Genomic DNA, 24,492 nt, shown 5'->3' with positions numbered 1-24,492 from the left:
AATGTAGTTTTTTTTTAACGAATTTGCAATATGTTATGGACGAAGTAGAATTATTTGTTATGTATATTAGAAAATAATAGATCTAGGAATAATATCTCAGAAATAATATAGATCTGTTGTTCTTAAGTTTGTAATATTTAATAAAAAAATATATACAATTTGACTTGTGTTTTCTTATTAATTACATTTTCTGTGCAAATTAAATGATTAGGGACTTTAATGGTTTGTGCATAATTTAGGAACACATGTATAAAAACAACTATATTAATTACTGCATATAAATCTGTACATTTAACTAACTAATATTATTGGTTCCCTGGAACTGCCTCATTCGAAAGGTACTATTAACAATCTTACATATATTTACAATAAAAAAAAAAAATTATATCACATAATTCCAGACCTGATGGAAAATGACTAAACCGCCCATAGACATTAGCACTATAATATATATAACCTTGAAACTCAGATGTTATTTCCCTTGTGCCTTGCCTTGTGTGATGAGAGGATGGTACCCACCTAGACGGGCTTGATGGGCCCTTCAACCGACTGAATATGGTTTGTTCTTGTTTATTTATTTATTTTATTTATTAGGTTCGCTAGCGATGTTTACATTTGTCATTCTTACATAAATACACAATTAAGTATATACATCCATAGATTATGTAAAACCATTTAAAAGCAAACACTACATGCTAATTAAACTATTAATTACAATTGCTTGCTACAACAACAAAAGTGAAAAAAAGAAAAAACGAAAAATGAGCCAAAGAGAAAAAAAAAACACTTAAAACGTTTGTACATATATTTCAGCTTAAACATCACTCTGGTATATAAACATTTGTTTAGACTAGTAAAAGTTAACGAAATTTAATAACAATATAAGGACTAAAATATAATCATAAATTGTTATAGTTTTGTTTCATTTAATTCGTCGGCTTTAAAAGCAAACCAAGTATTTTAATAGCGGTGAAATATGTTTATCTTAATTGAACTTACTGCAAAGATGCCAATCGCACAAACATTGTTATTTTAATTCCGATTGAGATTGAGTCTGATTTTGTTCCATTTATTTAATGTATCGTACACTTTATCATACTCCGGTACCCAAAAAAAATACAGACAAAAATACAATATGAAAAAATGTTTTAATATGATATTTATTCTTTGAAGATATTTCTTTTAAGTCAATTTAATACTCCACTAGATGGAATTTACTCATCTCAAGTTTTTTTTTTCATCACAAAACATAATTTAATAGCCATAAATATATGCCTATTAAATATCATATTTTATGATAAATATTATGTTTCGCATAAATGTTATTAGAACTATAATTTCTAAGGGCTTTGGGTGAGATTAAAAAGTAAATTTACATAGGGGTCTGGCAATACTCTCTGGCACTTTCCAGGGTTGGTTGGTAGAGAATGTTTTAAGAATTAAGCCCGTCATAAGTATAATATATATTTTGTGTTGTGCAATAAAGTGCTTAATAAATAATTTCTGTAATACCCTGCCCCATAAAAATAGTTTTAATAATTATGTATATAATGCTCTACACGCAGCATAAATAGAAAAATCAACAGGCAACACACTTGTCTCACTCAGACGACAGACACTCATCTACAGTGTTTTCCAGTATATATGTATTATCTATGGTGTTTTCTCTGATCAATCAATGTCATAATTTGTTGTTTTTAAATAAAAACATTGGATTTTACGGCTTTTATTGAAATAAAACATACATTTTCTGTAATTTGTTTGCATTAAATAAAACTTAAGGGTACCTTAATTTTTGTGTATCATATTCATGTGTTTTAATAATGGCAGAATTAAAAATATGCAGAATATGCCTTCGAACCGAATCAAAGGTTTATAATTATGATCAGCATCAATTAAAATCATATTACGAAGAAGTTTTAGCCTTAAAAGTAAGTATTATATAATAATTTTCATTCAATAAATAGTCATTTATTATTACGTTAGTTCGGTGAACTGTTTGTATATTGTAATATTATGAAGGATGATAAAGCTCTAAGATTATTTATAAAAGTGTAAATAAAACGTTAAATTTATTCTTAGTAACCAAATAATTTGTTTCAATTTCATATCTAAACAATTTTATTTCATAACAACAAAAATGTGTTTTTGGTGAAACTTAGGTGAAAAATACGTATTATCTTAGAATACGAAAATTAAGGACATAAAAATTTTAAACAATTCTGAACTTTATATTGCAATGCTGCCTGGAAATAAAATGAACAGACACTGACAGACTGACAGAACATTTAATTACTAAACTCAATAATAGGTAGTTACACCTAAAGCATGGACAGCAAGTTGTTTGACAGAAACACAAAATTAAATAGTACTATTAAAAAACTCTTTCATTATCTTTACAACAATTGAGATGATCGCATGCATGACTCATAATTCGACATAGTAGTAAATACATAATAAAATAAACATAGTATATTTTATATTTTCATTTATATTATTTTATAAATACTCAGTTAAACTTATACAATGAATACTTTACAGGTAAACGAATCGGACAACCTACCCCATTATTTTTGTTTCGAATGTGCAATGCAGTTGCACAAGTTCCACAAGTTCAAAGAAAAGAGTTATTGCGGGCAAAAAATACTTAAAGACATGTTGAGGAAAGGCCCGGTAAGTCTTTAAAACAAAATAGTAAGACAGTAAATAAATAGACATGAAAGCAATTTGATATCAGGTGCAGAATAGACGGGTTTTAATGTTTTCGGGGCGGGGATAAAATGCTGTTGATTTTCTATGAGGTTCTAGGAAGCTATTAAATAATTTTGCCATGTTAAATTTACTGTATTGGTCTGACTCAAAGTATTTGTACAAATTTTGAGCCTACAAATCTAGATCTTTAGGTCTATCTAGTTCTTCAAAATATTTAGCCTAGATTTATGAGTATAAAAACAAATAAAAGTTAAATAACCTTGGATATATTTGATAGTTCTTACATTGACTCTCAATAAGTAAATTGCATTAACATACTTTATAATATAAAAAAAAATTCACTGCTCTCCGATCAAATCTTCCTCTAGATTAATAGTTACATATTTATTAGTGTTATTGAACGAATGAAATAAATAAAAATAAATTGTAATGCTTCTACATCAATGAATTTTAATTTTCAGATTACATATGAATCAGTATATAAAATAAATAGATCTGCTCATAATCTAGAATCACCTTTAGGAAGAGTAACGTTCACATCTAATATATTTAAACAATTAAATATTGAACACGACGAAGCCATTAAAGACGAAATCAAATACGAACAAAGAGTTGAAAATGTGCAATTAGATGCCGTTGATGATTCATTTAACACCGAAGATATTCATGAAAATGATCATGTTGATGCAAAGATAGAAACTAGTCCATACATAGATAATATAGATAAAGATGACGTTACTGATTGGAAGCATAAAGATGGGTTTAAAACAAAGGATAAATTCAAAAGGATAAATTTAATGGATGGTAATAATTGGAAGAAGATTGATTTGACAGAAGAACAGGCTGTGCAGGTATAGTATCTATTGTTAATTAGATATATCCAGATATAACTGGATATGTGATCAGATGTATTTTGGCCAAGATTCATATATAACTGGATGTAACTGGATACAAGCGGATGAGTAAAAGGATTAGTTTATATTAAAAAAAAAAATTGCCATTTTTTATTTATTTTTTTATATAATATGTTTATAATATTTTTTGCTGGCGTTGTTAGGTGTACCAGCAGATCGACCATCTGATGTGGTCACTATAGACATAATAGTGATAGAGATAAATAGTGGTAATTAAGTGTTAGTTAGTGTAACTAAAAATCGTAAGATAAAATAGAAACCACACGTAAAATTGTAAATATATAACCTTTATATTATATATTATATTATTTTTCAAATTTCGAGTTTTGTTGATCTTATCGAAGTTTCAATAGAAGTGCGATGTGACCTCGTTAAAGTTTTGTTACGTGTAATCGGTTTCAGGAACACAGATCGAGAGCGAATGATGAAAAATATAAAGCAGCTGCGTTCAAATGTACCGATTGCTTCAAAGGTTTCTCTAAAGAGGAGATGCTGAAGAGACACAATAAGTTGAGACATAAAGAGGTATATTCAATTAAATTCTTAGTTTAATGGCTTTTAGTTGTGCCACAGGGCACATATTATTTCGCCAATGTCACGTAGGATGGAGAATACACGAATGAGATTGATCGGTACGGTTGACATAACAAACTCAATTAAATTTTAAAGCCAAGTATAGTAGTAGTAACTTCCTTGTTAATCCGTAACCTGGAACAACACAAACATTAAGGGTTAATAGGATAAATTACAAATAATTGTTAGTAAACGAGGTATGTCTTGATGTTCATACATGTGTTATGATTTTAATATGATTTATACCCTACCTGTGTTATTTTTTCTAAAGTTACCCTATACGGACAACTTTTATCTAATTTTTTATTTATTATTCAAAGATACAAAAACAATACAATCAGAATATACATTAAAACTATGGACTTACACAATTTTTAGCTGGATTACATTCCTGAGTATGTGCACACGGCTTGCTGTTAACAATTATGTTAATACAGTCTGGTGCTCTTTTATGTAATAATAAATAAATAATAAATTACATTTAATATATAAATTAAAATGAATTGAAATTATGTAATATATCAATTATGTACTTTATATATTTTATCTCTGAGTAATATTAGTATATATAAACACCCCGTGTCTCCCTTAGTTTTTCTTATAGAAAGTCATAGAAATAGCTGTGCACTCAATGGAATATCATATCAAACTACATACCTAAATAAATTATAGCTTACTGATTGAAATTAAAATAATCTAATTAATTCATAATATCATTTACTTGGTGGTAGGGCTTTGTACAAGCCCGTCTGGGTAGGTACCACCCACTCATCAGATATTCTACCGCCAAACAGCAGTACTCAATATTGATGTGTTCCGGTTTGAAGGGTGAGTGAGCCAGGGTAACAACAGGCACAAAGGACGTAAAATCTTGGTTCCCAATGTCGGTGGCGCATTGTTGATGTAAGGAATAGTTAGTATTTATTACAACGCCTCCATTGTGGCCGCAGGACCTCCAGACCTTTAAATCTGACCTGACGGTTGTCTTTATTTCAGAGTATGGACACAAGATGACCTATTTTCATGCGTGATTTTAACCTGTAAATGAAACTGTTGCAGTCGATCGGTTCGTTCGAGTGTCGGTTCTGTCGCATGCGGTTCAAGTGGAAGTGTGATCTGCGCAAACACATGCGAGCGCACTACACCAAGTACCTGTGTCTGCGCTGCCATCTCGTGTGTCCGGTGGAGTGAGTATTTCATAGACAATGCTCTGCAATTAGCCGAAGGTATTCCGTTATACAGCCTCTTCGACGTCGTTGCCTAATCAATTTAACTAACAACATATTCAATGTTTTGAGAATATTTTATTTCAAAGCAAACGGTTTCGAAGAATAACAGCAAATATTATATTATAATAAGTAAATGATTTACGTTTCAAAAGTACTTGAATGATTAATGTTTAAATTATTTTTATATAAATAAGTGTTACAATCAAATGAAAATGAAATCAAATCATGTTTATTCAAGTTAACTTCACAACGAAGCGTTTTTGAATCGTCGATATTAAAATACTACCACCGTTTCGGAAAGCAGCCTCCAGCGAGAAGAAACGGCAAGAAACTCGCACAGTTGCTCTTTTCAAATAAACAGATTTACAATGCTGTTTTTTTTTACAATAATTAGTGTCCGGTGATGGAACCCGAGCCTAAATCCAGGCGTTTTTTTTCTAACAAGTACTCTTTTGATGAATAATAAGACTTATTTATTAATTTAGTCTTAATAAACTTTTTAAATTTCGTAAATGGTAAATTGGTTACATTTCCCGGTATCTTGTTATATATGCGTATAGCATTGCCCAAAAACGTTCTCTGTATCGTATGCAAACGGAAAGTAGGGGTTCCAAGTAATATCTGTCTGTCTCGATGAATTTGTAATAAGATTGTGATTTTCATTGTTTTAAGAAACACGGCGATCCTCCACGAACAGTACCACAGCGGTGTCATAAGAAAATGTTCGTACTGCAATGAAGAGTTTAGGTAAGATTATATATTTATTTATATGAGTTTACCTGATGGTAAGCGATTGTTTGTCAAATTTGCCTCTTGATATTTTGTACTTTTAGTAAATAAATACTGTTTAGCTTAACAATATTAGTATAGACAACAATATATTTATGGTAAACTAGTCACCGTCCGTGTGTAAGAGGGAGAGGGCGTGGTGAGGACACATTGACTCTTTGTGTAAACTTGACAACGTGTGTGCACAATTTTATGGCATTATTTGAGAAGTTAAGTCGTAAAAACCTAACAAACAATGAAATTCATTTTCGCATTTAATTACGAAGAAATAAACTCCAAAACTGTGTTTCGAGTATTTTACTTGGTGGCAGGGCTTCGTGCAAGCCCGTCTGGGTGGGTACCACCCACTCATCAGATATTCCACCGCCAAACAGCACTACTCAGTACTGTTGCGTTCCGGTTTGAAGGGTGAACTGGTGATGTAAGGCATGGTTAATATTTCTCACAGCGGTGGTGACCACTTACCATCAGGTGGCCCATTTGCTCGTCCGCCTACCGATAACATAAAAAAAAGTTTACGAATAAGAACCGCGCCCGGCCGCCAGGCACTCGTCGACGTACTACACGCACCTGCGCACGCACCGCAGCGCGTACGTGTGCGCGCTGTGCGGGTCGTCGTTCGTGAGCGCGGCGGGCCTGCACCAGCACAAGCGGATCAAGCACTGCACTCGGGACATTGTGAGCGAATCGACTTTCTATCGCCGATATTATCGACCGTCCGAAATATCTGTTTAGTAATTATTAAGGGAGGAGTTGGTGCTCATTGATTTACATACAAGATTCATATACAGAGATCAAATTATATTACTGTCTGTCGTCAACTTAGATTCTTATCGGTTCTTCTCCTTATAATTAATTAATTAAAGTAAATTATACATTTGATATTTTCATTAAAGTGTTATTGTTGATATACTTTATTGTACACGACTTGGCGAGCCGAGATGGCCGAGTGGTTAGAACGCGTACATCTTAACCGATGATTTCGGGTTCAAACCCAGGCAAGCACCACTGAATTTTCATGTGCTTAATTTGTGTTTATAATTCACCTCGTGCTCGGCGGTGAAGGAAAACATTTTGAAAAAACCTGCATGTGTCTAATTTCAACGAAATTCTGCCACATGTGTATTCCACCAACCCGCATTGGAGCCGCGTGGTGGAATATGCTCCAAACCTTCTCCTCAAAGGGAGAGGCCTTAGCCCAGCAGTGGGAAATTTACAGGCTGCTAATGTATGTATGTAATGTATGTACACGACTTAACATAAAAAAATACATCTAAGTAGCCATCTCTTCCAGACAACTCAAGCGCTTATTTAAAGGTTAATAAAGTATATTTTACATTTGATATCAATGTTTAAATTGTCTCAGGAGAGCCCAGACGATGATGAAGACGTGAACACGTTCTGTTCCCGTTGCGACATCCGCTTCGAGACGAGGAAGGCGTACGAGGAACATCTCTTCCATTCAGCGATGCATGCTGAAGTTGTCGTGTAAGTTGTACGCATTGACAGACACAGACACGTTTAAACACATCAATACATACACTCTATTCCAAACATAACAGGAAAAAAGCCGAATAAACAACATTTGACAGCAAATTGACGTTAGTCTATGATATTCACTATGGATTTGCGAAAAAATGGCGTTTCGAACGTCGACGAAACTGTTATCGGAATATTGGAAATAAGTAGTTAAGTGCAATAGTGTTGTTATTATAAATAAAGATATATTAATCATAGACTCTTAGTAGTGCACAATATAGCTGAGTTATTAGCGAATCGCATGAAATACGTAAATTTAAGGTTTGTTTATCTTTTTTCCTACTTCCATTGGAATAGGTTATAGACAAGTTTAAATACGCACACATTGAGAATAGAAAATCAAAATATTCTTTATTCAAGTAGGCTCATAAAAGTTTGAATCGCCATGTTACAGTATTGAATTAAGTATATAAGGTTCGGAAAGTAGATTCTATCGAGAAGAACCGACAAGAAACTCAGTAGTGACTCTTTTCCACTATTTTAACGACAGAGTATCTCAATAAAGAATGATTATATATTCTTAGAAATAAGACCAGAAGTTTTTTTTTTTAAATACAAATTTATTACTACCCTCAAGAAAACAATTTACAAAACCAATCTACTTTGAAAACAATTAAATTTAACAAACTAAAAATCAATTAAACTAAAACTAAAAATGTAAGACCTCTGAAACTATTACAACAATTACGGAACAATCTAACGAAAAATCCAACGGACAGAATGACGTTGCCGAGATGTTGACCCGATAACAGCCGAACAGCAAAGAGAGCGCGTCGGCTGCTAGCGCTGCTTTTTATATGGTTTCCCCCACTCTTCTTCCATCTTCTACAATATTATATATACGAAATCTGCCTAGAAATAAATAAATACAAAGTTCACGCTAAGTTCAAATAAAGTTAGAATCAAAAACGCACAGCTATACTAATATTGTAAAGAGGTAAAATTGGTATGTTTGTATGTATGAGGTAAGCTCCGGAACTAATGATAATAACCAGGTAGAAATCTACATTATACCTGAGTGCTATGGGGTATAAATTATAATTAAATCATAACATTTACTTTATTAATAAATCAGTTCTCTAGTTAGTTGATATAGGCACTATTTTATTATAAGTTTAACGCACATGAATCTGTTGGGCAAGGCTTGGCATCAGTTCTGTATTACACGATTTAATAATTTTTTAACACTTTTTAAAGTATCAATTATATTATATAGAAATGAAATAAATAAATTCAATGAAACACCTTCGTTACAGTGAAGGTCTGCAGATTGAACATCAGCCCAGAAAGATATTGGGGAAGAAGATGCAAGATAAGGTAACGACAGCAGAAACATTACATTTAAGTGATATTTAGTATCGTTGTGTTCCGGTTCGAAGGTTGAGTGGACCAGTGTAAATATCGGTGGCGTATTCGTAATGTAAGGAATGGTTAATATTTCTAACGTTATAAATACAAAAGCACCGATCTTTCTGCCTTAAATTAGCTGTTTTTACTTCCTCTCTGTTAACGACGAGCCCCTTGCTTGCTTTAAACTTGTCACTAGGTTACGCACTGGGTGGGGTTTTGTCGTTATGGCACTCATGATGCACCAGGTAGACCTTACCGAGATGTCGAATATTGATGAAAAAACAATAGGCAAGCTCCATTTCTAGGTAAAACTCTATTAGTTTTTTATTAAAAATGAAATTAAATTTATCCATTTGTACGTCCAACTACGTTCGTACGCCCGTGTAAACAACTTCTACGGTTTAATTAAAAATATTTTTTAATTTTATGCAAATAATTAAATAATTATTGTTATTATAATCAATGGTATTTCTTATTTTTTCTACTTTACAATTTAAATTAAAAAAATATATATATATATTGTAAACTAAGGTGTGAAGTTGTCTATATCGAGCGACTTGACAGTTGACAGTTTAGCGAGCAACTTCATCATGTAGTTCCCATATCACTGTCATCCAAACCATTCAATCTTATCATTTTTTATAACGCTCAAGTATAACTTAAAAAAAAAAATGCGTGCGTCTCCGGACGCCCAACAGAAGTGGTAACTTACGGCTGTGGGTTAGAGTGAGAGAGGAAGAGCCTGCCCACCGCTGCCGTATGCGTAGGAGAAAGGGAAGCCAGACGGACTGGCGCCGTAACGCGTTACGTAACGAAGCCCCATAAGAAGTTACCACTTCAAATAATCAGAAAATGTTCTGTTTCACACAGTGTAAGCGTGTTGTCTTGTACGCGTTAAGTGAAATTAATTTAAAATATTTTTTTTCAGATTACAAGTTTATTGAAATCCAGGTGAGTTTCTAGCTGTTTATTTTATTTTGGTTAAATTTCGTTGAATGATTAACTCTTAGGAACTAAAACAAACGAGCCGAGTTTTTTTTCTTGGTGTGCGTGACAGCTACGCTTGACAATCGCCAAACGTCATACTACTTTACTAGTGTGCGTGCAGTTAGTGACCAACCGTTGGTCAGTATTTTTTCCGACGCGTTCTCAGCTTTGACAGTCTATCTAGACATAAATAAACAAAGGAATAACTCTATTCCGATGACTTATCTTCCAGAAAGTTCGAAAAAGTTCCCATTAAGCCCGAGATAAGAAGAAACAAGAAGATGAGAAGAAAAAAGACGAAACCGACCACGTGTCACCAGGTGAGCTATTATTTAATAATAAGAATTAACCTTTTTTGGGAGGGCTTTGTGCAACCCGTCTGGGTACCACCCATTCATCAAATATTCTACCGCCAAATAACAATATTTTTGTGTTCCTGAATCGATTTTCTTAACTTCAACGTTTAAAAACGTCTTGACAAATTAAAATATCCTTTATTCAAGTACAAATACTATTGAATCGTCATTTTGCAAACTATATTAAGTTAACTTATCACTGGTTCAGAGAGTAGTATCTGTCGACAAGAGCCCGCAAGAAACTACTGTACACTTATTCAACATTTTAAATACAAATTTATGTTAGTTACCTACAATTATATATGTATATATACAATAGATCTGTAATCACATATAAATACATAGTCCTAATAAAAAAAACTGAAATTCCAGTGCGGCAAGCACTTCGATACTCAAGCGGCGTGTTTGAAGCATCACCTTGCGGAACATCCCGGAACGTCCTTCTGCCCCCCCAACGAGAGACACATCTGTGAGATTTGCGGAGCATCCTTAGCGGTATGAATATACATATTACAAATACTAATATAATGAACCGTAACATGCTCCTTACAATATAACGCATTACTTTTCGGTAGATTGTTATCTATCGTGGTGAGTAAATTCAGTTAAATTATAAACTCTAATCTAACATAATCGAAATATAACAAACTATCGAAATTTTTGACGTTTTATTTTGAGTTAAATCACCGTTCACGATATTTTGGCAGTTTACAATCTCGCGAGATAGACAACGATCTAACGGTATTTACAATTCTGCGGTGATGTATATATTCAAAATTACTGATAGTAAGTATCAATGGTGTTATGATACCATTTAAATGCCTCATGTTATAATAAAAATATAAAAAAATACTGATCTACTATTAATCGTGTTATGATTTTTTACTATATGATTTTTTTCGATTTAAATGTTACAATAAAATATTTTTTTTTTTATTATAGTTAATTGTGTAAGCGATTTAAATATTCTAGTTGAAAATTTAGAATATGATATGAACGTAACATTCATTATCCTAAAATATATAAATGCATGTGTTTGTGTGCTACAAAAAAAAAATCTCACGTTTGGCTAGTCAACGGATCATATGGTGATCAAACCTGAGCCGATTGCCATACCGGTGTTTATTTGTGTGCTACGATCTCACGTTTGGCTAGTCAACGGATCATATGGTGATCACAACGCCGATTGCCATAACCCCCCCCCCCCCGTCCCACTCAAGCGAAAAGTTATTAATAATATTTAATAATATCTAGCCCGGTAGCGTCGCAGTCCATCAGAATCTCCACACGAGGGAAAAGGTTCACTCGTGCGAGACTTGCGGACGACAGTTTCTCTCGAACATCGGATTGAAGCGTCACATGTTGGTAGGTATCGTATTATACAAAACAGCAATGTCTGTTTGCGTGTTACCATTAATCGTTTAAACGAATGTTATTAGATCGAAGTTCTTTTGCGGCTTACAGTAGGGTGAACTGGTAGTAAATATTTCTGTAAGAAAAAATTAAATTGTAAACGTTTTTATATAATATTATTTAAACTTTTTTTTTGTTTTAATTCACATGGAATTTTTAATAATAATTTTGTCATTTCATTATTCTTAAATGTTGTTAAATAAAATTGTTAATTAAAATTATATATATATATTTATAACTTCGTTTCAACCGGGCCCCTAAACACTTCTCGTTTCTTTTGTATGGCTGCACTGCAAAGTAAGAGATTATTGTATTATAAATAATAAAGATATATTAATCAAGAACTGTCTATAGTGCATAACATAGCAAAGCTTATCTTATTTCCTGAATTTGAAATATAGTATATTCGATTAAATGTAATGGGTATGTCTGTTTGTACGTTATCGTTTACCTTACAAACTAATATTTATTCTAAGATTCGTTGAACTGTACGTGATTTGAAAAGATGACATTATCCATTATGAAATGAACCTCTTTAGTTACGCTGTAGTCGGTTAAAATGTTTTTCCTGTACACTCCAGACGCACACGGGAGAGAAGCCGTTCGCGTGTACGTTATGCGACAAGAGATTCACACAGAGCAACAGCATGAAGCTGCACTACAGGACTTTCCATCTGAAACAACCTTATCCTAAAAGGTATTATGGTACTATTTTAGATGATCATATGGTTTAATATCACCTTACTATATAGTACGCCAATATTTAGGCTTATGGATGGATTTGGAGGTGATCCCGTGACGCCCCCTAAGAGACGGGTATTTTAGTAGATATTCTGGTGTAGCCAGGTGATAACCACGTGGTAATCCATCCCCTCCATGCGAATGTAGAATTTATCGTTATTTAAGTACGATGGGTGCAAGGGGGTGAACCTACTTGCAATGAGTCCTGTATTCAATGTACTCCTCTCTATTCTATCCGCTTTCTGTGTACGCTGCACAAGCACAGACTCGCGACTCACCGGCGACCGACGACACGTGTTCGCACGTCGTGTCGCACGAGATCCACTATTGTGCGATCTATATACATATTTGAATTACCTATAGTATAATTTGAAGATGCATCTCCTTTGAAAGAATCCTGTCGACATCCCTACATGTGTGTGTCAGTAGAAATAGCACTCACACGAAGATATTTGTATTAATTTTACATTTATTATACACGGTAATTCGTTTTTGGTTTTTTTTTTAGGAATCGGAGAAAAAAAAATGAAGATAAGAAGAACATATCGGACGAGGGCAGCGATGAAGGCAACATTTCACCAAAGAAGGTTTCGGATAGCAAGACCGAACCGGAGCCGGTCGATCCGGTCGATCCGGTGAACGCTGTGTCCGATTCGATTGTGATCGAACACAATGAAATTGACTATCTAACACTCGGTTACCAAAAGTATTAATATTTAAATTGTAAATTATTTAATTTTAATAAAAGTTCAAACTGAAAATCGTTTTCAAATTCCTTACCCTGGATTCAAACCTGGATCAAGTCCTAATGGCTCGATGAAGTTCAACTCAGTGTAGCGAACGTCACTTGGACTAAGACGTAGGTTTTTATCCGGCTTAGTTATAAATAGTTTTTTTCTATATATATTTGGCGTATAGAGCGAGATGGCCCAGTGGTTCATCTTAACCGATGATTACGGGTCCAAACCCAGGCAAGCACATTTTAAGGGTCCGACCTTGGGTTTAAACCCGTCCCGTGATCTGTGGCCATCAGGAGTAGAGCCAATTAAACAACTCGAGGAGCAGCCAGGAAACAAACACAAAATAATAATAATAAAACAACTTCATAAAATTATATTCACAACATTATATTCTTGTAAGATTTAAATAAATCACATTTTCTAGTACAAAGACATTTAAGATATCTCACTTCTGTACAGACAAGAGTATCAATCAAATTGTATATCTTTTACAAACAATATATATTTAACAATATTATGTTATAGGATGTTCATGAAATTACATTAAAATCATTTAGGCTGTGTATAAACATTAAGGGGTATATACACAAGAAAGCAGCACTGAATTGTTATGTGCCTGATTTGTGTTTATAATTCGTGAAGACATATACACGTGTATACACCAAGCCTGCATAGCAAGTCTTACACACTGCGAGCATTAGAGCCGGTTACCTGGGGTCCCGACATTGATCCCGTCCCGTATTAAGTCACAATAATAAAATTTAAATGAACGAAATGTTTTTCATGATTATTAATTAAAACCCACAACGCAGGACATATTTTAATGCACAAGTGTGCGTTTATTCCCTTACTCTTATAATCCGACGGGATTGAAGAGTTCCGACGCGGGATCAAGAGATTCACGTACACTTCTAACATCCAGAGTCCGAATTTTAAGAATTTCTTGACCGCGAATCTTGCAACTATCTGTTTTGACGTATGACTCTTAACGAGCCGCGAACGTCGCTACGATCGAGGGATATCCGGTGCGACAAAGATGGCAATAGATGGCATTAGATGGCACTTCGACTATTTACTTACGAATTCTGCTGAGTTGTGAGACCTTTATATAGGACCGTGAGCGCGACAAAAAAACCAATATTTTACTGGATCGTCTCGAGTTTTGAAACCAGGGCCTCGGGTTCTGCAGCACAACAACATTAATAGTAGCCTTCACCGTATATCAAGCCTCCAATATAGTTTCCTTTTAGGTTATAAATATTAAAATGACGAATGTATGAAAATATGTGGTCACTATCAGTATATAATTATTTCATTATAATTTGTATTTGAATATTAAATAACTTAACTAATTCAAATTAAATGATAAACTTAATATTTTTTAAATTCAAGTTAAAACATCGAAAACGCTAAAATTCATAAAACACTCGTGCTTGTTTAACGCTTAATATAACTGGTTCAATATGGCGCTTCGTTTTGCCATAAGTAGACGTTAAAAATACTACTATCGTACACTTCGAAAATGTACACACTGAATTATAAGCAATTATAAATATGGCGACTCCAAAAATATTTCTAATGTTTGGGAAATCATTTATGCCCGGTTCCGACATTTAACGAATCGTTATTATACATCTGTATTTAAGTTACGATACGTTTTTTTATAAACACAAATGACGATTACAATGTAAACAACCCCTGATATGGTATATTGGTGTAGGATAAGTAATTAAGGTGTAGGGATAAATATTAAATAATAACAAACTTTTGTAAAAGTTAGCACACCGTATATGAAATATGTTAAAGTTTATCATGTCCACGTAGAATCGATAGATCCAGTTGAGTCATATAAATTTCTTGGTCTTACTGATGATGCCCAATTGCAATGACCAATAAATATATACACGGATTGGAGAGCAGTGGCGGATTAACAAGGGAGGGAGGGGCTGGAAGGGGTGGCTCGCCCTGGGCCTCCAGTCTTGGGGGACCCCAAATGCATCCGCATTCCCCTGATCAAATCCTAAACAAGACATTAAAAACGTGCTTAGTACCTACATATTTTCATTAAGATCAAAACACTACACTCTACCGCCATCTAGACTTTTTACGCGGTACTAATATTATTTTAACTTCGCTGAACGCGTCCAATACAATTATGCGTACAATACGCTGGGAGAATCCCCGTCTTTGTAGTGGGTACTTCCCCAAGAATCGGTTGTTATAATACTTTGGGGTAGCGCAGCCGCTATCCATACGATATTTGTACCGCAGAAAGGGCTTTTCGCGATTTTTCTAACGTAGAAGTTAAATGATCATTAAGGCATACATTTAAAGAAATTAAATATTAACATGTTTCACAATACATAAGTACATTGTTATTTTACGTAAATGTTATTGATTTTCTGAAAAAATGTTATACTTATAACATTACGTACGTTCGATCAGAAATCGCAAACGCAAACTAAGTCTCCTGTGAGTGCTTCTCCTCATTGTATACGGTTTAAAATAACAACCCAGAAACGTATTGTAACCGACGTTTAACTTATACTTAACTTTTAAAGCAAAAATAAGTCAAATCAGTATATAATATAGGGTCATAAGATCTTAGTTCCCAAGGTTGGTGGAAAATTGGCGATGTAAGGAATGGTTAATATTTCTTACGGCGCCAATGTTAACCTTACCATCAGATCCGTTTGCCAGTCTGCCTGTCTATAAAAGTAAATGTTTGTCCTTCAATATAATCGTTCTATTACGGCCATAATCCTTCCCATACGAAGCTGGAATCCGTAGCTAGTTTCAAATAATCTAAACCAATATTATAAATTTGGAAGTCTGTCTGTCGGTTACGTTTTCACGGCTACATCACTGAACCGAATTGGATGAAATTTAGACTCCAACTTTAAAACTCCAAGAACGGACATAGATTACTTTTCTTACCTTACAACGGTAACGTTGTAGATGAAAGTTTATCAGGGCTGGACCGTGAGTTTAGGGGGCCCTGGGCTAATACTACTTAGGGGCCTTTAAGACACACCTGAACGTAGACTTCAATTAAATTAATTGAATGGGTTTGATTAATTGCAGGATTCGCAGGGCTGCAAATCATACGATGTGTTTAATAAAGTTATGGATTCTTTCGCATTATCGTCTATTTTTGACTTTAACTTGACTTAGCTGGGGCCCCTTGAATCAACGGGGCTCTGGGCTGAAGTCTAAAAATCCATACGGTAGATCCGGCCCTGGTTTGTATCCATGTTCTTGAAGAATTTAATACTGATACCGCGGGTCCAGCTAGTATATCTTATATATTAAAAGCGTAAGTCGATTTTTGTCCCAGTGATTATGGCACGATATGCAGCTGCACATTAAAAATCGGTTATGGTCCCATCTTGAAGAACACCAGCCGTAGATGTGCAGAAAATTAAAGAGGATTCTTGATTGCAATTTACTTAATTGTTACAATTTAACAAATAATTAATTTTAGAGAGAAGACAGAAGATACTGGCCGGTCAGAGGGCGGTACAACGTTTGTATAAAAAAAATTGAAAAACGTAAAAAATAAAGTAAATTGTTATCGAAAAACACCAATTCTAACTGAAGTAATGTACTACTTAACATTAAAAATTTAATTCGAAAAAGGCGTCATCATTTTGGCACCAAATGTAGATGAATGACTTTCAGATGAAACTAAATCAAATCAAAACCTGTGATAGGTTTCAAAATTAAAAAAAAAAAAACTTTTGTATTAACACGAAGTTTCGCGGGAGACCTATAGTAGACCGACTAGTAATATATTTAATGAGCAAAACTTCGACAACCGGGCATAAGTAGAAGATATAATATAATAATTATTTAAAAACTGCCATTAAGACGCAACGCTGCGGACAGACCTCTACTTTTCTACTAAATAATTGAAATACAGATTTTTATTATATAGATATACAAATAACAAATTTCAGTACTTAATTTACAACATAAATGTACACATATTCATTAAATTATACGAGATACCTTATTAAGAGAAACCAGCCTTACATAACAATCAATCAAAAATTGCCAATGGGCGGTTTAAATCTATGTGCTTTTTAATGCAATTACAACTTTACTACACAAGAAATAAAGTTCAAAATTAAATTTAACTCTTCTCCTCCTCCTTCCGTTTCCCTTCGCCCGTCTGGTCCGGCCTGCGACCGAGGAGATCCCTTTTCAAACAACACTTGTCAGTCTGAAATAATTAATTGGACTTTATGTAATTTAATTTAAATAATTAAAGTTTGCCATAAAGACAAAGGAACAACAGTACACCTAAAAAAAAGTATTAGAAATTTGCAACATGTAAAATTTTAAAGATTGTTGGTTTAAGTTTATTATCTTAAGACATTACTAAAGCCTTAAATAAAGCCTGTAAATATCTCAGCTCTGGGCTAAGGCTTATAATGCTGCTCTAATGCGGATTGGTGGAAATATATGTGACAAAATTCCATTGAAATTAAACATATACAGGTTCCATCACAATGTTTTCCTTCACCGTCGAGCATGAGATGAATTATTAACACAAATTAAGCACATGAAATTTCAGTGGTGCTTGCCTTGATTAGAACCACTGGACTGAGCCACTGGGCCATCTCAGCTCATAGACTATAGCTTGTAAATGATGTAGAAAAATTAAAAATAACCTATAAATGTTCCTACGAAGATTCAAAAATACCGGCCAAGTCAACTGTTATTAGATGAATTATTAAAAAGCATATTTACAGAATCATTATCACTGGAGTCGTCCGTGTCACTTGATGTATCCGTATCGTAGTGACCAAGGCCGGGCAACACGCCGACACACCGTAGGGCTCCCATCGTCTCCCCCGGTGATGACAGACCGTTCTGATCAGCACTGAAATTATGTAAATTAATGTTATTGGAGTCAAGAGTGAGATATTGAGGGTAGAATAGAGGCACCACATTTTAAGATCTAATCAATCTTAATAGATTCATGATGATTATTATGTTTGAGTACAAGACAACTGGTAATAAATGTATTTTTTTTAAGTTATACATACTGTATAACATTGTATAATTAAGAAACTCATTTCTTTTATAAAAAAAAGTCTTTATGAGGCAGCCTGCGCCGGGCTAAAGGGCATCCTACTCGTTGGCTTGGTACAGAATGGTTGAAACATGATTTGTTGTTGTGGTTGCAATTTTAACTTAGGTTGATAAAAGTATTTTTGTTTGTATAGCTGATTGTTGTTTTACTTTGGTATTTAGGTTATGTAGCTAAATGGGAACATCAATTTGTAATTTTGTTTTATTATTAAATGATTTAATAAAGTGTAGGATTATTGTTTTTTTTAATAATTTCTGTTTCGAACTCCTAAATGTATATATATCGAATGCACATGCATTATCTAGCATATTCACTTGGTGTAAGGGCTTTGTGCGAGCCCATTTGGGTGGGCCATCACATATTCTGTAGAAGATCAGCTATACTCAGACAAGATGTGTTCCTTTTTCAAGGTTAAGTCGCCAGTGTAACTATAGTCGCCAACCTTGGGAACTAAGATGTTATGTTTCAGTATATGAAGGGACGTAACATTTTACTGTAATGTCCAATGTCCATGAGCCATAGTGAACCATGGTGGTACCATCAGGTGGCTATTTAGCCCATTCGTATAACTATATTATAAACATATAAAAAAATACCAATCCTTGTCTATTGTAAAATAATAAACAAACACAAACCTGCTATTATGGTGAACAACTCCATTTTTGGGTGGGGGCGATCCCTTCTCCTTATCACCGTCCATGTCACTCGCTTTTCGCTTCCTTACTACAACCTGTAAAGTTCAAAAAATACATATTTGTATTTACTTTTTTAACAGTAAAAAGCTTTGGATCTCATGATATAAACGTTACAATGTTTTATAATATGTAACATTCCATTACAATGATATATGAGTGTAACTTTGATGCGAAATTTTCATAAGTTTACTTTTTTAATTAAAATATTTTATTTTTAGGTTGAGGGCATAATTTTTTAACTTAAGGATTTAAATTTGACAAAGTATCAAATGATCAAGTTAAGCTTAAATGCCTCGGAAATACATTATTTTGGTTATAGAACCATGTCTAAATTGTTCAATAAGTAAATTTAAAAACTTCAAGGCTTCATCACACATTATGTATGTAGTTATTTATTTGATTAGATCTCATAGTCCCGGGGTCGAATCACAGATTGTGACATTAAAAAGTTATTGGACTATTCTGCCATGAATTCCGAAGTTTGGAAGTTGGCAGTGTGATAATTTCCATTTCCTAAGAATGGAAAAAAAACCGGCCCTAAATTCTTTTAAAAATTTTTGTGGGAAGGGTAGATCACCTGAGCACTACTTGCACCCGGGCACCTGAATTCTATCATACCTTGTTGCATTTGCCATTCCATAGAACTATAAGAGTAAGGAAAGATCACACCTGTGTTAGTTCATACTGTAATATCTCCTGTACAATTGGCTCGTTTGAAGAAAGCCGCCTAGGCCGAAATCTTTCAGGAAAATGTGTACTGTAATTACCCCTTGTAACTTATTCTTCTGTGCTTGAGCTGTGGTCTGCGTGCTCCGAGCGGGGGCCAGTTGTGCTCTCAGCCGCGTCAATTCCTCACTTTCCGCCAAATTCGAGACTCTTTCCCTGCAATTAACATAATAAAAATATTAAAAAAAAAAAAAACTCTTTTCACTTGGATTGTAGATTTCGATTTCATTATTGGCAGTGATTAAATGTAGTGATGAATATCGATTACGTATTTTCTTTTATAACATTTTTAGTAAAATTTTACAAATTAAATCACATAAACCAAATACAATCAATTTTATACATTCTGTATCAACGGTAATCAAGTAACACTAATTTAATGCGTTTTATCATGTGTATTATCTTATACTGATATGACTCATTTATTTATTTTTTTAATTATTTTAAAGGCATTAATCTAACCTGAATTCTTGCATCTCCTTCTTTTCTTCAATGCTGATCTGTTGAGCGACTTCAGCTTTAGTACGCTCCACGAGGTCTAGGAAACCAACTTCGTCATCATCCAGACCTCTGATCATATTCTCTGAAAGATCAATTATTAATTTTGACTAAATGACAAAGTAAAATAAAGCTGATTCTACTCAAAAATAGCAGAACAGCTGTTAAAATGATGTAAAAAGTTTTGGCTTAAAATCTACTTATATCAAATACCACATGCTTCACGCTAATCCTGAAGTTACCGACTTGCAATGAACTTATATCACATGTTTAACCATAGTTAAACCTTACATGATATAATTGTTATAAAACAATATTAACAAAATAAATCCAAGTATTGCATACAGTATATTTATAACTCTTAAGTAAATTGTTAAGCCATGGAATTTAATATTAATATATACATATATCTTGCCTGTAAGCATACTCGAATCTACAAACAATTTAGTGCAGGTAAGTGATGGCAACTTTAATGCAATCATTGATCTGTTTAAAATAGATCAGCATAGTTTTACATTAGCATGTATGCTCAGACCATTGTTAGCTTTTCAGCATAACAAAGTACATACAATATTAAATTTGTGAATGTTATTTAAGCGTCTACTGCATTTCTTGAATATATTGTTTACTAGCTGAACCTGTGGCATTTACCTCTCAGAGGCGAAGTTTCGTAAAATCCACCCTATAAGGAACCTACCTGCCAAATTTCAAGTTTGTAGGTGTTATAGCTTCTGAGATTTCGTATTTAATCTTTGAGTTATATTTCGCTTTTATACATGTACATATTTAATAGTAAGCAATATAAAAATAACCCTTATAAATCAAAACTATCCTGTCACCTTACACTCTCGAAACAAAATAAGGTAAATAATATGTACTGGTGTGTGTTCATTTGACCAGCTTAAACAGTGCAATTTTAACTGCAAAGTAAAAAAATGACCGAGATCCGGGGAACTAAACTTTACACTTACTAAGTTTATGTGCCTCCTCAAATTCTGCCTCTTTCTTCAATCTCTGTTCTTCTAGCCGCTGGAAAAGTGGCCGATTGTCATATGCCTCCTCTGGAGCTTCTAGTTATTGGAAACAAATTATTCATAGATATTATCATAAACTATATCTTGTATGTATAACTTAATAAGAATTATCTTTATTATTAATATTATAAATGCGAAAGTTTGGATGGATGGATGTTTGTAAATCAATTATTATGTAAATCTTGAAAAAATGTACCTAAAACCTGCTATCTAGTGGTAAAGATGTTGCCAACGTTCATATATTAACCATCCTAAAGATCATGGATGATCTAACATCCATGGGTCTAATATATGTTGTTTTGTGATATAAATAGGCAGACAGGGTAATGGGCCCCCTGATGGTACATGGTCACCACCATCCATAGTCAGTGGTGTTGTAAGAAACATTAATCATTGTCATTGAGACCCCGACCTTGGGAATCAAGATGTTATGTCCCTCTTACCCGTAGTTGGAATATTCAAATAAAAATATATTGTTATGTATAAATTACAAACAGAAGTTAAACATTTGAATATAATATTCACAAAATTCAATCTTTTGAGATTTTTACTGACATATTTATATTCATATCGCCTAGACTATCAAAATGAATTAAATATTGAATATAAAATTAAATGTATTTATTTCTTAGAACATTATTTGTCGGATAATATTTGGTTGGGTAGTATTGATTGATGAAAAAGAGTTAACTGACTTTCATTTTGGTTCTTCTTAGTAGTATCTACACTCCAACATGTTATTAACCTACTTGAATAAGCAATACATATTGTGATTTAATAATGTCCAGGTTTCCTTAAGTTTTGGAGATAGATCAACATATTTCCCTAACAACTCACACATTTGATAATCATACATTTATTAAATTATTTACACAGCACAGGTTAGAACTTTATTCCAATGTCTAAGGGTTATCTGAAAGTGGTCCCTTGTAAAAACAATAAGTCCCTCTTTGTTTATGCTTAGTTTTTTGAATATGTTTAATTAGTTTTCATGTGATGTGTGCATAATACTATTTTAACATATAAAAAACTGACATAAAAAAAAAATATTCGTTCAGTTACTAAGAGAGGTAGTGAAAATGTATAAGTTTTTATTATCAAAATATACATTTTGATAACATGATGAAAAAACACATGAGATATATCTATTACCTTTAGGTTGATCTTCAGTCCGGACTTTCTCCCATTCTTCCTGACGTCGCCGTCTGGCCTCCAATATTTCAGACTCTGATATAAAACCGGAACTCATATTTAATATTTGCAAAAAATAAATGTATTTAAGTCGATAATCGATGACTTGATGGTTGATAAAATTTACAATCACACTTTTGACAAAATTTCAAATTGACAATTTCGACAAGTGTTATCATTGCTAAAAAATTTTTTATTAATGTACCATTGATCGGATGTAGTAGAATAAGTGTTCATATAATTCTATCAGAATTCAGAAATGGAGTAGATAGATATGGATATTTAGGCCATTAAATTACTATATATAAATTCAGTAATTATCTTTGAGTTATATTACAACTTAATTGATATTTTACCTGTATCAAATTTTCCTTTCCATGTCAACACCTTTGATAACTGCAAAGTGATAAGTTTACGAATATCGGTAGTAATAATCTTTTGATCAAAAAAATAATATCAAATAAATGTTAATTAACGTGAAACGGTAGATATTTACTCAAAACATAAGTTTTCAGTAAGAACTAAAACTATACTTTCGTTTATAAAAACCTAGCGTACAACAACTTCTATAAAAAAAACTTCGTAAATGCCATTTTGTATGCAAAATTGCATTTTTCAGTTCCGTACTGCCGGTTATAACTTTTTACATGAATTAATACAAAAGCTAACTTTCTATTGATTTTAGTGTCTTATTCATTTTTAAATAATATTATATCATGTCAGACTCAGATAATATTGACAATAATGCAATTGAAGATGCAAATGAATATGTAGAAAATGGTACAAATAAACTTATCGTTAAATGTAAATTTTGCGGTTCTAAAATATTGGATAAAAAGTCCGGGAAATACATGAAACAAGAGGTTAATACTGTTGTAATTTTTTTATACGAATTTTTATGTTTTGGTCTTAAAAGTTAGGTTAAAGTCACCTATCACACAGTGATACCAAATTAAATAAAATTAAGATAATAAATTGAAATATAGAAAATAAGAATAACACCTGATTGATCTGCTAAGTGTTTAGTTTTACTAGTACTAATTTACTATAAAAGAATATTATAATATTTTTTATGTGTAAAAATTAACTAAATTTGTTTTATATTTAATTACAGAAAGATCTACCTCTAATGCAACAAGACACAAGAAAGGACTCGGGGATTCAAAACGAAAAAGTTAATGAATTCTACCATGTTGAAAATATGTATACTTTTGAAAACATAGGCTTTACGCATACTGTGGATAATTACAAGTATTTAAGCTGTGCAGATTGTGATGCTGGTCCCGTTGGATACTATGACATGAATACTAAGCATAGTTATGTTGCATTATCTAGGGTAAATCATGAATAAGATAGTGTATGACAATTAATTTATCGAGATTGCTTATAATTCTTTAAGAAAAAAATATAATATGATTGAATACTGTACAGATTTTATATATTGCATGTATTCTAAATTACAACTAAAAAAATATACTTTCAAAAATTATAAATGTTGAAGGGGTAATATTTTTTTTTTTATTTATATAATTTAGCAAATACTTCATAATAGTAGTTTTGCTACTATATTTTTTAATATTTTTGCTCATTTGTCATTCCAAAACATAAAGCATTTTTTATACAATCTTAAAATGATATAAGATGAATTTTATTTATAGATGTGAATCCTATGCCTAACAACTTGTATAAGAATGCATATTATTTATAAAATAAAATAATAATAGTACATAGTTGTTATGATTTCCCAACAATCCATATCCTCAAAGTTATTTATTATCATTATCTGCATGTATCTTTGCCATATGAATAAAAAAAGTTGAATTAAAAAAATATCATTAACAATTTGAAATTTGAATTTTAAAAATTGAAAAGAAATAGTTTTCTGAAAAAAAAACAAAAATTTT

The 24,492-nt window shown here is 32.8% G+C and overlaps 2 protein-coding genes across 2 annotated transcripts; one reads left to right on the top strand and one right to left on the bottom strand.

Moving 5' to 3' along the window:
• Positions 1 to 1,658: 1,658 nt before the first annotated feature.
• On the top strand, positions 1,659 to 13,353 carry LOC113399497 (zinc finger protein ZFP2-like). The gene is made up of 15 exons (XM_026638640.2): positions 1,659 to 1,931; positions 2,542 to 2,673; positions 3,174 to 3,563; positions 4,029 to 4,151; positions 5,259 to 5,386; positions 6,101 to 6,175; positions 6,763 to 6,895; positions 7,584 to 7,705; positions 9,013 to 9,073; positions 10,035 to 10,057; positions 10,326 to 10,413; positions 10,822 to 10,944; positions 11,704 to 11,814; positions 12,444 to 12,559; positions 13,112 to 13,353. The coding sequence occupies exons 1-15, from the start codon at positions 1,824 to 1,826 to the stop codon at positions 13,314 to 13,316; spliced, it is 1,938 nt and encodes a 645-aa protein (XP_026494425.2). The 5' UTR covers positions 1,659 to 1,823; the 3' UTR covers positions 13,317 to 13,353.
• Positions 13,354 to 17,251: 3,898 nt separating this feature from the next.
• LOC113399498 (PSME3-interacting protein) lies at positions 17,252 to 22,757 on the bottom strand. Its single transcript, XM_026638642.2, has 7 exons — positions 22,550 to 22,757; positions 21,335 to 21,433; positions 20,328 to 20,448; positions 19,907 to 20,021; positions 19,080 to 19,174; positions 18,099 to 18,231; positions 17,252 to 17,568 (listed from the first exon to the last, which is right to left on the bottom strand). The coding sequence occupies exons 1-7, from the start codon at positions 22,644 to 22,646 to the stop codon at positions 17,479 to 17,481; spliced, it is 750 nt and encodes a 249-aa protein (XP_026494427.1). The 5' UTR covers positions 22,647 to 22,757; the 3' UTR covers positions 17,252 to 17,478.
• Positions 22,758 to 24,492: the final 1,735 nt, after the last annotated feature.

This window comes from Vanessa tameamea, chromosome 25, assembly GCF_037043105.1.
Source record: "Vanessa tameamea isolate UH-Manoa-2023 chromosome 25, ilVanTame1 primary haplotype, whole genome shotgun sequence".
NCBI lineage: Eukaryota > Metazoa > Arthropoda > Insecta > Lepidoptera > Nymphalidae > Vanessa > Vanessa tameamea.
The sequence above is the reverse complement of the archived record's forward strand: the minus strand, read 5'-3'. Positions and strand labels throughout refer to the sequence as shown.

Coding starts and splice junctions, on each gene's coding strand:
- LOC113399497 (XM_026638640.2), top strand. CDS start 1,824: ATGGCAGAATTAAAAATATGCAGAATATGCCTTCGAACCGAATCAAAG. Junction 2,674..3,173: donor ACATGTTGAGGAAAGGCCCG/GTAAGTCTTTAA, acceptor TTTAATTTTCAG/ATTACATATGAATCAGTATA. Junction 10,945..11,703: donor TTTGCGGAGCATCCTTAGCG/GTATGAATATAC, acceptor AATAATATCTAG/CCCGGTAGCGTCGCAGTCCA.
- LOC113399498 (XM_026638642.2), bottom strand. CDS start 22,646: ATGAGTTCCGGTTTTATATCAGAGTCTGAAATATTGGAGGCCAGACGG. Junction 21,434..22,549: donor GACTGAAGATCAACCTAAAG/GTAATAGATATA, acceptor TCCAATAACTAG/AAGCTCCAGAGGAGGCATAT. Junction 20,022..20,327: donor AAGGAGATGCAAGAATTCAG/GTTAGATTAATG, acceptor TGTTAATTGCAG/GGAAAGAGTCTCGAATTTGG.